Genomic DNA, 14621 nt, shown 5'->3' on the forward strand with positions numbered 1-14621 from the left:
GCACATGCATTACTATGTAAGCAGAGGAGCCAAAACCAAGAAAATATAGTGAATCGCAGGTCCTACTGCTCTGCTTGAACCATGGCTGGGTAACAAAACTTAGGAAGACACAAAAACAGAGATTTTAAAGCATGCATGCGCCATGTTTAACTTGCAGAGATTTTGCAATAACTAAGAATATGAAGTTCGGCATGAAGTTACTTGCACTGCTTCAGCCTGAGCACCTGTATGTTCGTTTAAAATTTTCTAAATACATTTCGTTGTTTTTTTAATCATATTTATCCTGCTGAACAAATTATGTTTTCTTTTAGGTTTTGTACAGGTTATACTTATTAAAAGTGAAAAACAAATGGCTTCTACTGCATACCTCCGATACAACCCCATTATCATCGACACCCCAGAATGCTAAAATGGAAGAGAGCCAGAAGTTCCTGAAATTCCTGGAATGGCCGGAACCTCCCAATTCCATCAATTTCATGTCATCTAGCAACCCCAAGACTACAGAGTGCTCTTTGCTGGATCCACGTACTGTATATAATGTGGGGGAACGTGTAAAGGTTTTCATCAAAGCTCGAGACCACTATGGTCACCCCAAAACCTATGGGGGGGATTATTTCCAGGCCAAGCTGCACTCTCCAGAGCTGAAAGCTGGGGTAACTGGTTCCATCACAGACCAGAGGAATGGCAGCTACACAGCAACCTTTCTCCTTCCATGGCCCGGGATTTGTCAGATTTATATCTCACTCGTCCATTCCAGTGAAGCCATCGCCATCTTGAAGAGGAAGAGGGAAACTCGTCCTGATAAAGTAAGGGTCAAACTTTATGTTTAAGATTTTAAATCCTTTCTCTGAATTACCAAAATCCTCTGCCACGTCCTCCTCTGCACAGCACAATACAGTTCATGTGTTGATGGAAGTTTGTATTTTTCAGGTGTTCTACTCTGGATATTTCTACCACAATGGAAAAATGGCCATGGTGGAGTGTAACATTCAACCATCTGGAAAGGACGTGTGTACTTACCATGATTTGCACACGGGGGAGGAGTGGTTCTGTGTGCGCCCGGAAGGTTTTCCCTGCAGTGCATACCTCGAACATTCTAAAGGTGACAACCACAAAGTACTTACCTCTGCAGAGGGAGAGTTTCTGCACAGGTAAGGCATTTATAAAGGTTTTGCTACTTTCAATACTTTCAGTCTTCATGAACTTTCTATGGGGAGGGTGGGGACTGATGATGTGCTGGATGTATCCAGCCAGAAATTTGGGACGTCTCACATTTAATGCACATTGTACCCAATATTACTCCAAACTTCACTTTTTCTTACCATTTTCTTCTTACCTTTGGAGCTGTAACAAGCTATCTCTCCCTGTCACATCAGCAGCAGGCTTGTAAAATTCTTGCAATGGCAGCTGATGGGAGCTCAGTTCTTTTCTATTTTAGCATAAGCCCATGACTAAGGTAGTGCGGACCTTTTGACCAGTTCTTAGCCATCCTCCATTCCACTTATTTCACACGCTCCTTTCTCACCACCCCACAACTTGCCAATCTCCCCCTTCACCTTAAACCCCATAAGAGCACACCTACAACTTTAATGGAATTGTGTGGCAAGCAGCTGTTTATTAACATAAATACATAACCAACATACAAAATTTGCATAAATAACTATAAATAACTCTGCAATATTAAGATATACATAACTGAAATATTACCAACCGTTTTAACATAATAAATTATTCACCAAATACCCCCCAAAATTCCAAACATAAATGATCTTGCCATTTAAATAACTCACCGAACCAAATTTAACCCCCACTTAACTAGGCTGCAAGTCTTGGAAAGTAAAGCCTGCCTCCAGTAGCAATAACTGCAACCAACCATATTACCAACATACTGGCCCCTAGCCGCCCAGCACCACCTAACCATCCTGGATGCCCCCTCTCCACAAAATTACCCCCGGACTCTTCCACCAGACCTCATCCGCCACAGCGCACAAGAGTGACCCCTCACCCCTGAGCACCCCTCCACACTTGAAGGGCCTGCTGCACTCCATTCTGAAGCCCCAAAAACTACAGGGCCATACCTTTGGCATTTTGTGTACGCCATTCCGACACAAGTAGCCCCAGGTTCCTCCTCAGGCTCCCTATGCCTCACAACGACCACACCATTTCTCGCCACAAACCTGCTAATTTCTTTATTGACATTAATCCTAGCCTTAATAATTCCCTCCACTGATCTCGCCTCCGTCCAACTCGTTCTCCCCACTTTATCTGACCACATAATTATCATACCCGGAAACTCCAACCACAGCCTTAAAAAATCCAACCTAACATCACCAATCAACTCCCTCATGGCCCAACTCCCCAAATCATTACCTCTGGCATGTATTACCAACACATTTAGAGGCCTATCCAGTGCCACAAACTTCCTGACTTCTGGCACACCCGACTCCACAGCATCCCAGAAATCCCAATCCAATGCCAGCCCCCAGAACAACAAAACAATACCCCCCCCCCCCACATGTGCCTTATAAGAAATGAGGCCTGACGTGACTATTGACGTGACTATTTCGATTCCCATCGTCCAATTTTTCTGATAACCTCATCCCCCACCCCCCACCTGGCCGCCTCCATTGCCGTCCCAATTCGAAAGCAACGTGGAGAGTATTCTTTCTTTTCCACCCCCAAACAATGGCGAAAAACCACCACAAACTGTAACCTGGACAAATATTTCCCATCCACATGAATGAAAAGGGGGCCCTCCCATTTTGGCCTATTCCGCATAAATGGAATATTTTAGGAGCTATTCCTCAGCTCACTTACAATATGAGCCACCTCTAGAAATCCATCAAATATGTATAGGTAGAGGGAAAAAAGAGGTTTAAGGTGATTTTTCAATCAAAAATGACTTGTGTATTATTTGAATACATATTACAGGGGTGCTCAGACTTTTTTGGCTTGCGAGCTACTTTTGAAATGACCAAGTCAAAACGATCTACCAACAATAAAAACATGGACTTAATAACTCCTGTACGTGGTAGAATTTCTTTTGGAAGGCAGGGCTCCTTGATCTACTCGAGTTGCCTTTGCGATCTACCGGTGGATCGCGATCCACCTGTTGGGCACCTCGGACATAATACTTTTACATATATATATATACAGTATTTCCCTCTGTCCTGTTAACAACTCACAGGACAGGGATTTGACATAATATAAATTGTTGTTCTGGCAAAATGTCTAAATGTACATACAAGAATGCATATGATAAGAAAAATATAATAATAACATAGAGGAAGACCATTCCAGAGAGTGGGAGCAGCCATAGAACAGTTTTAGACAGGTGCTGAGGTTATGAGTGAGGAAGTCATTAGTAGGCCATTGGAGGAGCAAATAGTGGCGTCAGGGGTATTTTTCTACCAGGGCAGAAGGTCAATGGGACAAGAACTGTGGAGGCACATCTATTTTAAATGTGTTGCTGTGCAGCTAATGCACTCAAAACCAGACCTGACCCTTAACTACTAATGCTGTGCACTATGAGCATCACGGCATGTTGGAATGCGTTGCAAAGCTGGTCTATTGTCTTAGTGCATTGGGGTGCCAATCACTAATGCATGCATGCTGTAGTAAAACCACAATTGTGCATTAATGTATTGTAATGAAGACTTACAAAAGTCCAAAATACATAACAGTAGTCTATACCTACATTATATTATAAAATACAATACAGATCCAATATACAAAGTGTGGGCCATGGTAGTAAGGCAGACCTGCAAAATCTGAACAGTCTAGAGTCTGAGCAGAAATTTGAAACTTTAGTATTTCCCAAAATCTGTGGGGTAAATACAATTAACAGTTTCAATTTCATGTAAATTAACTCATTTTTGCAATGATTTGATGTTATTTCAGATGACCGAGGGATCTGCAAACCTGGCCTACCAAATCCAGACCCCTCAGGGTATTATTACCAGGACCGGTGGCATTCTCTTGTCTGTAGAAACCAGAATTTCTCCACACCCTCCAATGTCACGTCCTGTCTGAAGGGGAAAGTTGTGTACATGTTTGGGGACTCAACACTTCGCCAATGGTGGGAATACCTGGTGGAATTTGTTCCCTGTGAGTGGACAGATCAGTAAATACGTTTATTTTAACACTCAGTACTATCTAGTAATTTTTGAAGATCCACCAAACCTTTCCCTATTGGCAAACTCACTTCTATCCCTTTCGAAAACCACAACCTCCACACTAATCCTCCATAAATCCAAACTGTAAACCAAAAATTGCCCTTCATGTAACCTGAAACACTAACACTCCATCTAACCAACTCCCAACTCTAACTCTTATCCTCCCCGTAACCCCAACTCTAGCAGTAATCTTTCTTGTTATCCAAACCCTCCCTGCAAAACAAACACTAACCTACCCTGTAATTTATAAAGCCAATCCTGGAACCAGCCCTCCTTGAAACATCATTTTCAGCTCAACATTTAACCTCCCTGTAAAAGTCTAACCCTCCTGTATGCTCAACTGTAAGTCTAGCTGTTATAGTAACGTGTGCATTGTCAGGGCTGTGCAAAAAATACAACACCTACCTTACCTACAGTGATGCAGAGAAGGCACCGACCATTGAAGACCACTAAACTGAGAAAAGTTGAAGAGGAACCTGTGCACCATTTGATCATCAAGGGCAGTGTTTCTCAATCAGGGTTTCTCCAGAGGATGCTATGGGTTGAGCAATGAGCAGCTTGTGCTTCTTTAAGTGACCCCAATTATCTTTTTGACTATCTGTAACAGTGACATTCTTCCCAATGGTGAATACTGTAGAAGACATTCTTCCCACTGATCTCTGAAGACCTGAAAGGTATTTCAATGGTTCACCCATGATAAAAAATGGTCAAGAAACAATGATCCAGGCATTAGACCAGCCTGGAGGGCAATAGGGCGGGTAAAGGGAGGATGGAATTGGGCTTTAGGTTTTGATATAATCAATATGATTTGGTGTATGATAAAAAAAATATATTTTTCCTGTTGGTTACAGCTCTTCAGAGGTTGGACCTCCATGTGAGCTACGCCCCTGGCCCCTTGTTGGCCACAGATGCAGAGCATGGCTACCTTGTGCAGTGGCGAGCACACCAGCGACCACTTACCATGAAGCGCACCCGGGTGCAGGAATTGAAGTACATCGCTAATGAGTTCGATGGCATAGGAGGAGGAGACGATGGGCTGGTGATTGTTATAAACTGCTTGGCTCATTTTATCTTCTTTCCAGTCAAAGTTTATTTGAGAAGGATGATGCTTATCCGGGATGCTGTAGCCCGACTACTGGAGCGCAGTAAACAGACCACGGTCATTATTAATTCTGGGAACACAGGGTTCTTGTCTGTCCATGGCAGCGATTGGCTATCTTGGCAACTGGACACATTGATGAGGGCCACTTTTTCAGGACTTCCAGTCACCATAGTGGATGCCTGGCAGATGACCTCCTGCCATTACCACCCAAAAGCCATTCACCCCCGAAAGATCATTGTACAGAACATGGTGGACCTAATGCTGTCACATATTTGTCCCACATAAAAGGCTGAAACTAATATTGCTTTGGGATACAGAGAGGATGAAAAAGTGTGCATTTCCTTTGGTCCCACCAGAATAAAAACTAATTGATCTCAAAAAGTTAAATATGTCCACTGAAAGCAGATGATCAATTCATGATACTGACTCAGATTTGAGAAGAGGAAGCAACACACTAATTTCCCGAAAAGAAAAGAGGTTGGTGCTACAGAGGTGCTACAAAGGTATTCACTGTGTTGCCTCTCCTATCACTGTATAGTCACAGACTGGGGCTGTTCCAGGATGCTGCTAATATTTCTGCAGCTGCCTGTAGTCTTCCTTTTGATGGTGCTGAAACTGATAGCCTGGATTAATGTGACACATCTATGCAATCTCAGGTGAATGCAATGTACCAAGTGCAGGGGCCAGGTGTATGCAATGTACCCAATGCAGGGGCCAGGTGTATACATGTGTACACATATGTGTATACATATGTACCTAGTGCAGGTATACGTAACATATGCAGGGCATAAATTGAGTGTTTGTAATCTATTGAGTGCTAGTGTCACTAACCAGGTGATCTGACTCTAAAATAACCATAAAATACCATCAAGCATCCAATAAACAAAGAAGAGCAGAAAAGGGGTTGCAGAATAATGAATGAATTAATGGGACCAGTTCATTAAAAGCTGCAAAACACTTTTGGATTTCATATTATTGTCTCTACATTTTATTCAAAAAAATAAACTACTTTTTCTGCTTTTTTTGTTTTTTTTTTTACTGATGGAAACTCCAAACTGTGGTCTAAAAAACATCCCTAAAAGTTTAAAGGGTGCAAACATTGTATGAGTTTATTGAGACAATCTAGGCTTTGCTACATATTCCAGCATCAAGCAGAATCTCAACCAAAGTTTCTCTAAAGGTTCCTATGGGTTCCTCGAACCTCGGCTGATAGACCTCCCATTTAAGGATGGCTGCATAGTTCCTAGACCGACACCACTTGGTGGAGACAGCTGCATGATGTTAGTTGTCTAAATATTGAATTTGTTTGTTGAAAAAAGGTTACAGAATACAAAAGTGCAGAAGGATGGGCACAGAGTTAAGTGTCTATAAAGGTGTTATTCCATTTAGGAGGCTTGTCGATTGACCTCCCACTAGCTCCTGGAATGTGGGCAGAAAAATGTGGGCAGATCTCTCACATTTTCATCTATCATTCTGGGCTGAGGATTCTGTATTGTACATGATGTTGGTGTGGATGGGCTGCATGACTGACGAAGAAGACCAGCATTGTGGGATTGGTCATACAGTGGTGTGGAGGCCTGTAGCAACGTGTAATAAGTGTTTCCTGGCTTTGACCATTCCCTTTAATAAATGAGCATTATACCGCTTCCACATGGAGCCTTAAAGTGCTCCCATTTAATGACTGTCCAAAGTTCAGCTTTAAAGCTACATTGTTTTTTTTCAGCAACCTCAATCATGATAAAGTCAGCGGTTGTATGTGTTTTTTATGTTTGCTTACGTCAATAATGACTGCTTCCTCCATTTGGGATCATTGCTGGTCAAAATATTTACATCATATTATTCATTCTTTGTACATTGGAAGTAAAACATTAAACACAGAAGTGGATTAATGGCATAATATAGTAACATTACACCTAGAGAGTTATGAACATAAATTCAATATTCATTGATAGATTGAGCAAACGTTTCACAATAATATCCCATTCACATGACCTGGCAGTGCTGAAGTCAACTCTCAGAAGAGTTGTTTGGAAAACGTTTGGCCCCCTTGGTCATTTATTAAATACAAGAAGTTTTTGAAACACTTAAACATTTCACCAACAATTTCCAAAACATCATTCCCACACTTTCTTCTAGGTCTGCCTCCGCAGCACACCCGGGCAAATCTGCCTTACCCCTAAGTCACTGTGCTTCCCTGGGTAAAGGCAATTTTCAGCAAATTACATGGTTTCTGGATTTCTAGCAGGACCACCAGGCTTTTTCTGTATATACCAAGACAACTGAAACAGGGGGGAAATACGGGAGCTGACCCATCTCCTTTTGTTTATAACATAGAAGGGGGGATGGTGTTGGTCATCAGAGATAACTGGGTACAATGTAACTGATAGAAGTGCAGCACAGGCAGGAGAAGTTGACAGCTTACAAGATTTTGGATCAACAGGTATATTTTGCATTCATAAACGTGATAAATACCAAAGATAAAGACGAAATATGCCTGGCTTGGACTTGATTTAGTTGAATCTGACCAAATTCAGAAGTTTAAATACTTTTTTTAACGGGCCATCCTATACCAGTCAGTGAGCCAATTCAGTTACCAGATAGTGATAGTAACTTGGAGTGCCTGTAGCGGCAGAGTTATGGGCAGGGATGCTTGTGGGGCATGTGTTATGATCTAGAGTGCTTATAGAGGTGGTTTTATGATTTGGGGAGCCTGTGGGATAAGTATTATGAAGTAGGGTATCTGTGGGCGTGGTGTTATGATCTGGGGTGCCTGTTCGGGCAGTATTGTGATCTGAGATGCCTGTGGGGTTAGTGTGATTTTTTTCATTAGAACACCAGATAGTGAATCCCCCTCCTCCGCAGTGTCTTGGGAGGAAGGGGATCCCCCATCAGAGATCTCCCCGCGGCAGCCGAAGGGAGCCACAACAAGGAGGCTAAAGAGCCGCATGCGGCTCCGGAGCCGCAGGTTGCAGACCCCTGATCTGGGTTATACATTTTTTATATTTTACAGCTAGAATCCCCCTATCAACAACAAACACAAATTATCAACAACAGGAAGATATCAACCACATGGAGATATTTTCAAAAACATGACATACTGTATAATTTCAATGGCAGACAATTATCAAAGATAAACATAGAAAACCAAACCAGGCAATCCACCCCATGTGAGCAGAAATTAGGAATACCAGTCAATGATGCAGATATTATGGATGGCTGATATTAATAACATACAGACATAAAAACGAGAGATTCCACTGACATTTGATAAGTTATATAAGGTACCTTTATTCAAAACAAGAAATATTCATAAATATATTCAGAAATATAATTTATTAAAAACCAAAAAGTTAAAAATCATATCATAACTAAACACCCCTCTGTTCCATTACAACACATGGTCTTCCTTTGCACAGCCAGCGTGCATAGTATCATGTAAGTGGAAAGATATAACAATTAAATTCAGTGTTGATCATGATAACTATAGTAAGTCACCTTAATTACGTATAGCTGTGTAAGAGTTATAAAATTTATTGTCCTTTATGACTTGAACATAAACATATATGAGCCATATAATGATAAACGTACATAAATGCAGAAGAGAACTTTGTCCATATAAAGATTGGAATTTAGGTTACTTTTTATAGTCAGAAGTGATGGTACAGATCGGGGCTCGTGTCCTATTTGTGTGGACCCTCACCATTCTCATCATAAATGGGGTATGTTGTGTATATATGTATATATATATTTATTTATTTATACATATATATTTATATATAGATGTGTGTTGTCGAATGTTTCTGTTTGAAGGGTCCTCTCCTCCTCCTGTGTCACTGTATGTGTCTGTCTGTCATCTTCAACCCCTATGATAATGTACAGCGCTGCATAATATGTTGGTGCTATATAGATCCTGTTTCTTATTATTAATATTAATATAAGAAGTGCTAGGTGCAATCCACAAACAATTTAAGCTTTATGCTGCCAAAGATTTACAGTAGATTAAAGATAGAAGAGATTTAGTTTTTTGATAATCTCTCTAGACCAGTGTTTCTCAACCTTTTTAACATGGGGAAACCCTTGAAATTACTTTCAGGTCTCAGGGAACCCCTTCTATAGTTACTTTACCCAAAGCTCACAGTATATTAGTGTTGTGGTCAGTGGGAAGAATTCCTCTTACATTGCTGTCCCATGGGAAGAATGTCACCCTTACAGATAGCCAAAAACCTCATTGGTGTCCGTTAATATGACCGGTTTTACTTAATAGATTTTCCCTGCTGATAAACTTTATTCCTTTTAGACTTTGTACATTCTAAGCTCATTGAAAGAAAAACATGAATGGCATCCACCTTCCCCCAAGAGTCATCATATCCCTAAAACCCCATCATCAATGACAACCAAGAATCCTAAAATAGAAGAGAGCCTGAAGTTCCTAAAACTCCTGGAATGGCCGGAACCTCCGAATTCCACCAATTTCATGTCATCTACCAGCCCCAAGACTACAGAGTGCTCTTTGCTGGATCCACGTACTGTATATAATGTGGGGGAACACGTCAAGGTTTTCATCAGAGCTCAAGACCATTATGGTCACCCCAAAACCTATGGGGGGGATTATTTCCAGACCAAGCTGCACTCTCCAGAGCTGAAAGCTGGGGTAACTGGTTCCATCACTGACCACAGGAATGGCAGCTACACAGCAACCTTTCTCCTTCCATGGCCCGGGATTTGTCAGATATCTATCTCACTCGTACATTCCAGTGAAGCCATCGCCATCCTGAAGAGGAAGAGGGAAACTCGCCCTGATAAAGTAAGGGTCAAACTTTATGTTTAACGTTTTCATTTCCAAGAAATTCATTTTGCAAAATCCTCTGCTCTGCACATCATAGAAGTCATCAGGTCGTACTTATTAAAGCAATTATAATGGCAATATTTGGTCATATTTCAACTTTTATTATTCCCACTGTGCCGAAATCTGATAGTCATAGCTGTCTCCTGTGGGGCACAGCTCTATATAATTTTTGCATTGATTGTTGTTTGTATTCTTCAGGTGTTCTACTTCGGATATTTTCACCACAATGGAAGAATGGCTAGGGTGGAGTGTAACATTCAGCCCCCTGGACAAGACGTGTGTGCTTACCGAGATTTGTACACGGGGGAGGAGTGGTTCTGTGTGCGTCCGGAAGGTTTTCCCTGCAGTGCATACCTTGAGCATTCCGTTGGTGGGAATCGCAAAGTACTTACCCCTGCAGAGGAAGAGTTTCTACACGGGTAAGTAAGTATTCACATGGGTTCTGCCACCTTAAACACCTGATATCACATCATCAGCAAGCTGTAAAGGTATATTAGGGACAGGTGCGGGGTGCTCAGTTCCTATTGGCCTAGGCCTACCTCCAGAACTACATCTCTTAAAAGCCACAAAGTGTTTGGGAAGCCAATGCAGCAGCACAGTTGTCCTGAGGAAGAAATCAATGTTTGCATGTAAAGAGTGAGAGAGGGTGGGGATAATGTAGTTTTGTAATTTGTCTTTCCCCAGACATTAACTTTAAACATTATATATTTGCCAGGTTGCTTCTAGGCTTCTGTCATTTGATTTATGACTTTTCTTGTTCTGATAGGTCCATCACTGATCAGGTGATTTCATCAGCCCTCCCACCCCTTAGTGTCCAGCCCCAGGGGAACACTACTGGTAAGATTGGAATTAACTACCCAAGAAAATGAATAAAGTGGCTTTAGATTATTTATTATTTTTTTTTATGTAGACCAATGGTAAGTTAGAGGGGGTGATTGGAGATTAAAGTGCATTATGTGTGTTGGCTGAAGATCATCCTCAGCAACGGCACAAAAATCCTATATAGGAGGCTCTGTCACATGAGTGCCTTACTGTAAATGAGTCAAATTTTTTAATGCCATGTGCTTTGTGCTAAAGCAGCACAATTATTATGAAATGGTTTCCAGTTTGCCTAGTGCACCAAAAACTGGACCTGACCATTTTTAGCAATGCTGTGTACTATCAGCATTACTGTATGTTGCATTGTTAGTCCATTGTCCTAGTGCATTGGGGTGTCATGCACTAACCCATGCAGGCTGTGTAAAAATGCATTGCCACTACACTTACAATGGCATTTGATTGTGCATGAGACTGTATTATATTACTGTACTATGGTGAAATGACTTGTCCGAAAAGTTGTCTATACCCACCTTCATTCTAATTTAGGATGAGCGAGCAGGATTTTTAATTCTCGATCTCGTGGCAAATCAGGCCTTTCTTGCTTACCAAACATATAAGCGAGAATGACCTTGTGATTCGCCATGAGGTTGTGTTCTTGCCTAACAAATGAAGGAAAAAGCAGGGGGCAGTAGACCTCTGACAGTCTTGCGAAAATTTCCTCGAACTTCGGATGGGTCCGCAGAATTTGGTGAACCGATTTTGCAAATTCCATTAAAGTTGATGGGGGAAAATTCAGACGTGCCTCCAATGAGCTGTGGATGGAGATTCTCCATTGAGAGGTCATATGAGTCCAGCTGTGACTGTCTAGGTTCCCACGGTCCCTGGGCTGTACTTATCATTGATAAGTATAATACAGGGACTGTGAGAAGCTGCGGTCTCAGCTGATTAGAGACACACGCCTCCAATCAGCTGTGACCGCAAGCATACTAAACTCATATGACCTCTCAATGGAGAATCTCCATTGAGAAGTCATATGAGTTCAGCTGTGACCATCCAGGCTCCCACTGATTCCCATTTATGAGTACAGCCAAGGGACTGTGGGAACCCGTCACAGTTAATTGGAGGCACATCTAAATCTTCCCCCATTGACTTGGAACTAATAGAATTTGCGAAATTGGTTCGCCGAAATTTTGTGAAACCATCGAAAGTTCGAGGAAATTTTCACAAGACTGGCAGAGGCCTTCTCGCTCATCCATATTTATAATATAAAATACAATACAGATCCATCATCCAGAGTGTGAGTCATGGTAGGAATAAAACCTGTAGAATTCTGGAACAGAATGTAGAGTCCTGGAACAGAAATTGGAAACTGTTACTTGGATTTGTCCTGCAGCATTACAATGATTTGATGTTGTTTCAGATGACAGAAATATCTGTAGACCTGGTCTATCGAATCCAGAACCTTCGGGGTATTTTTATCAGGACCAGTGGCATTCCCATGTTTGCAGGAACCAGAATTTCCCCACACCAGCCAATGTCACTTCCTGTCTGAAGGGGAAAGTCGTGTACATGTTTGGGGACTCAACGCTTCGACAATGGTGGGATTACCTGGTGGACTTTGTTCCCTGTGAGTGGAGAGATCAGTAAATATTATACACCCATATCTTCTCAGTTTTCTTAAAGTCATTTTCCTACAAGCTTCTGGTCATTTGGAAGATCCACCAAACCATATTCCGTGTGAGGAATGATAGATCAAACTGCCCTTCCCTTTCTTCTCAATCATTCAGATTGGTTCCTACAATGCATTGTAACCCTAGTAACCCACATGTAACCCTAGTTAAAATGGACTGATCTAGATAACATATCATAAATAAATATTTAACACCTTAGCACCCAGCACCCAAAATACAGTGATGCAGAGAAGGCACTGACCATTGAAGACCAATAAACTGAGAAAAGTCAAACAATCCTGTGCGTCATTTGATCATCTAGTGATTTGACCAGCCTGGAGGGCAAAAGGGAAAGGTAAATGGAGGATGGAATTAGGCTTTAGATTATGACATAATCTATATGATTTGGTGTATGATAATATTTTTCCTGTTGGTTGCAGCTCTTCAGAGGTTGGACCTCCACGTGAGCTACCCCGGCCCCATGTTGGCCACAGATGCAGAACATGGCTACGTTTTGCAGTGGCGAGCGCACCAGCGACCACTTAACATGCAACTTACCCGGGTGCAGGAATTGAAGTACATCGCCAATGAGTTGGATGGCATAGGAGGAGGAGACGATGGGCTGGTGATTGTTATAAACTGCTTGGCACATTTTGCCTTCTTTCCAGTAAACGTTTATTTGAGAAGGATGATGGTTATCCGGGATGCTGTAGCCCGACTACTAGAGCGCAGTAAACAGACCACAGTCATCATTAAGTCTGGGAACACGGGGTTCGGGTCCATCCATGGCAGTGATTGGCTATCCTTGCAACTGGACACATTGATGAGGGCCATCTTTTCAGGACTTCCAGTCACCATAGTAGATGCCTGGCAGATGACCTCCTGCCATTACCACCCAAAAGCCATCCACCCCCGGAAAATCGTTGTACAGAACATGGTGGACCTAATGCTGTCTTTTATCTGTCCCACATAAAATATTGAAACCAATATTGCTTGGGATTCAGAAGCCTAAATGGAAGAAAAGAAAGTGGAAATGTTCCCACCAAAATAGAAACCCACTAAATCCAAAAAGTTAAATATGCTCATTGACATCACATCAGATGATCAATTTATGATCCTAACCATTTCACCAAGGTATGGCACTGATCAATGTCTACATGCATCATGAGATCTGGGAAGACACCTCACAGCTCATATAAGGGAACAATCAGTCTGCTGAGTCTTGTGTCCACTGACAAAAGACTATTCACCAATCATTACAAATATGTCTGTCTTTCCCATTAAGACTTTCCTGTGGTAATCCGGTGGTTGTATTAGGCATGAAAATCGAATCCAACTTTGCACAAACCAAGTTCTGATCCAGAGACAAAAATCTCACCCCAGGGGCAACAATGCTAACTTTTCTACAGGGTAAAATCAAACAAAGGCTTCTGGATCATATCCTAGGTTCTAATATCTTCATAATGTACTTTATTACCTTAGGACAGTTCATAGACAATGATCTGGTCTTTCTTTTTTTATATTATTTATTTTCCAATTACTCCATTTTGTGGGTCAGCGTTCCACTGTAAGGGTGATACAGACCAAAGGTACCTGTCAAACCCAAATCAGCTAAGGGTACCTACCAACCAGAGAGTGACAGAGCCACTATTATATAGTTTGCTATTTCAATGTACCACAGAGATGTCACTTCCTTGTTCTTATCTCATTATTGAGGAAAATTTGTCATTCCACGCCAGCAATGCAGTAATTTAAAAGTAAGTGGTTTTCTCACGTGGGTGAATTGTACAGATAGCAAGGTATCACTAGAAGTGAAATCTCCTGTCCAACTATAAACAATCTCTTCATAATGTTTTAGAAAAATAATTTTCATTCATTCTGAACTCATAGTTTCACAAATATAAATCTAGAATACATTTATGCCTACAATATATGTCTAATTTCTTGTGTTGGTCGACTATCTCACTACTCGATTGAATAGGCCGATATTGTTCAGGTGATCGAACGTC

At 41.6% G+C, this 14621-nt stretch overlaps 2 protein-coding genes across 2 annotated transcripts; both read left to right on the forward strand.

Moving 5' to 3' along the window:
• The first annotated feature begins 324 nt into the window (after window positions 1-324).
• Window positions 325-6199, forward strand: LOC140331931 (NXPE family member 3-like). The gene is given in 4 exon segments (XM_072413260.1): window positions 325-806; window positions 931-1151; window positions 3848-4107; window positions 5027-6199. Coding segments are annotated over 4 exon segments (1413 nt in total). The 5' UTR covers window positions 325-410; the 3' UTR covers window positions 5563-6199.
• A 2734-nt stretch (window positions 6200-8933) lies between these two features.
• On the forward strand, window positions 8934-13585 carry LOC140331869 (NXPE family member 3-like). Its single transcript, XM_072413204.1, has 6 exons — window positions 8934-8996; window positions 9575-10081; window positions 10322-10542; window positions 10890-10960; window positions 12363-12569; window positions 13053-13585. The coding sequence occupies exons 1-6, from the start codon at window positions 8934-8936 to the stop codon at window positions 13583-13585; spliced, it is 1602 nt and encodes a 533-aa protein (XP_072269305.1).
• Window positions 13586-14621: the final 1036 nt, after the last annotated feature.

The sequence above is a fragment of the Pyxicephalus adspersus genome, chromosome 5, assembly GCF_032062135.1.
Source record: "Pyxicephalus adspersus chromosome 5, UCB_Pads_2.0, whole genome shotgun sequence".
Classification (NCBI taxonomy): Eukaryota; Metazoa; Chordata; class Amphibia; order Anura; family Pyxicephalidae; genus Pyxicephalus; species Pyxicephalus adspersus.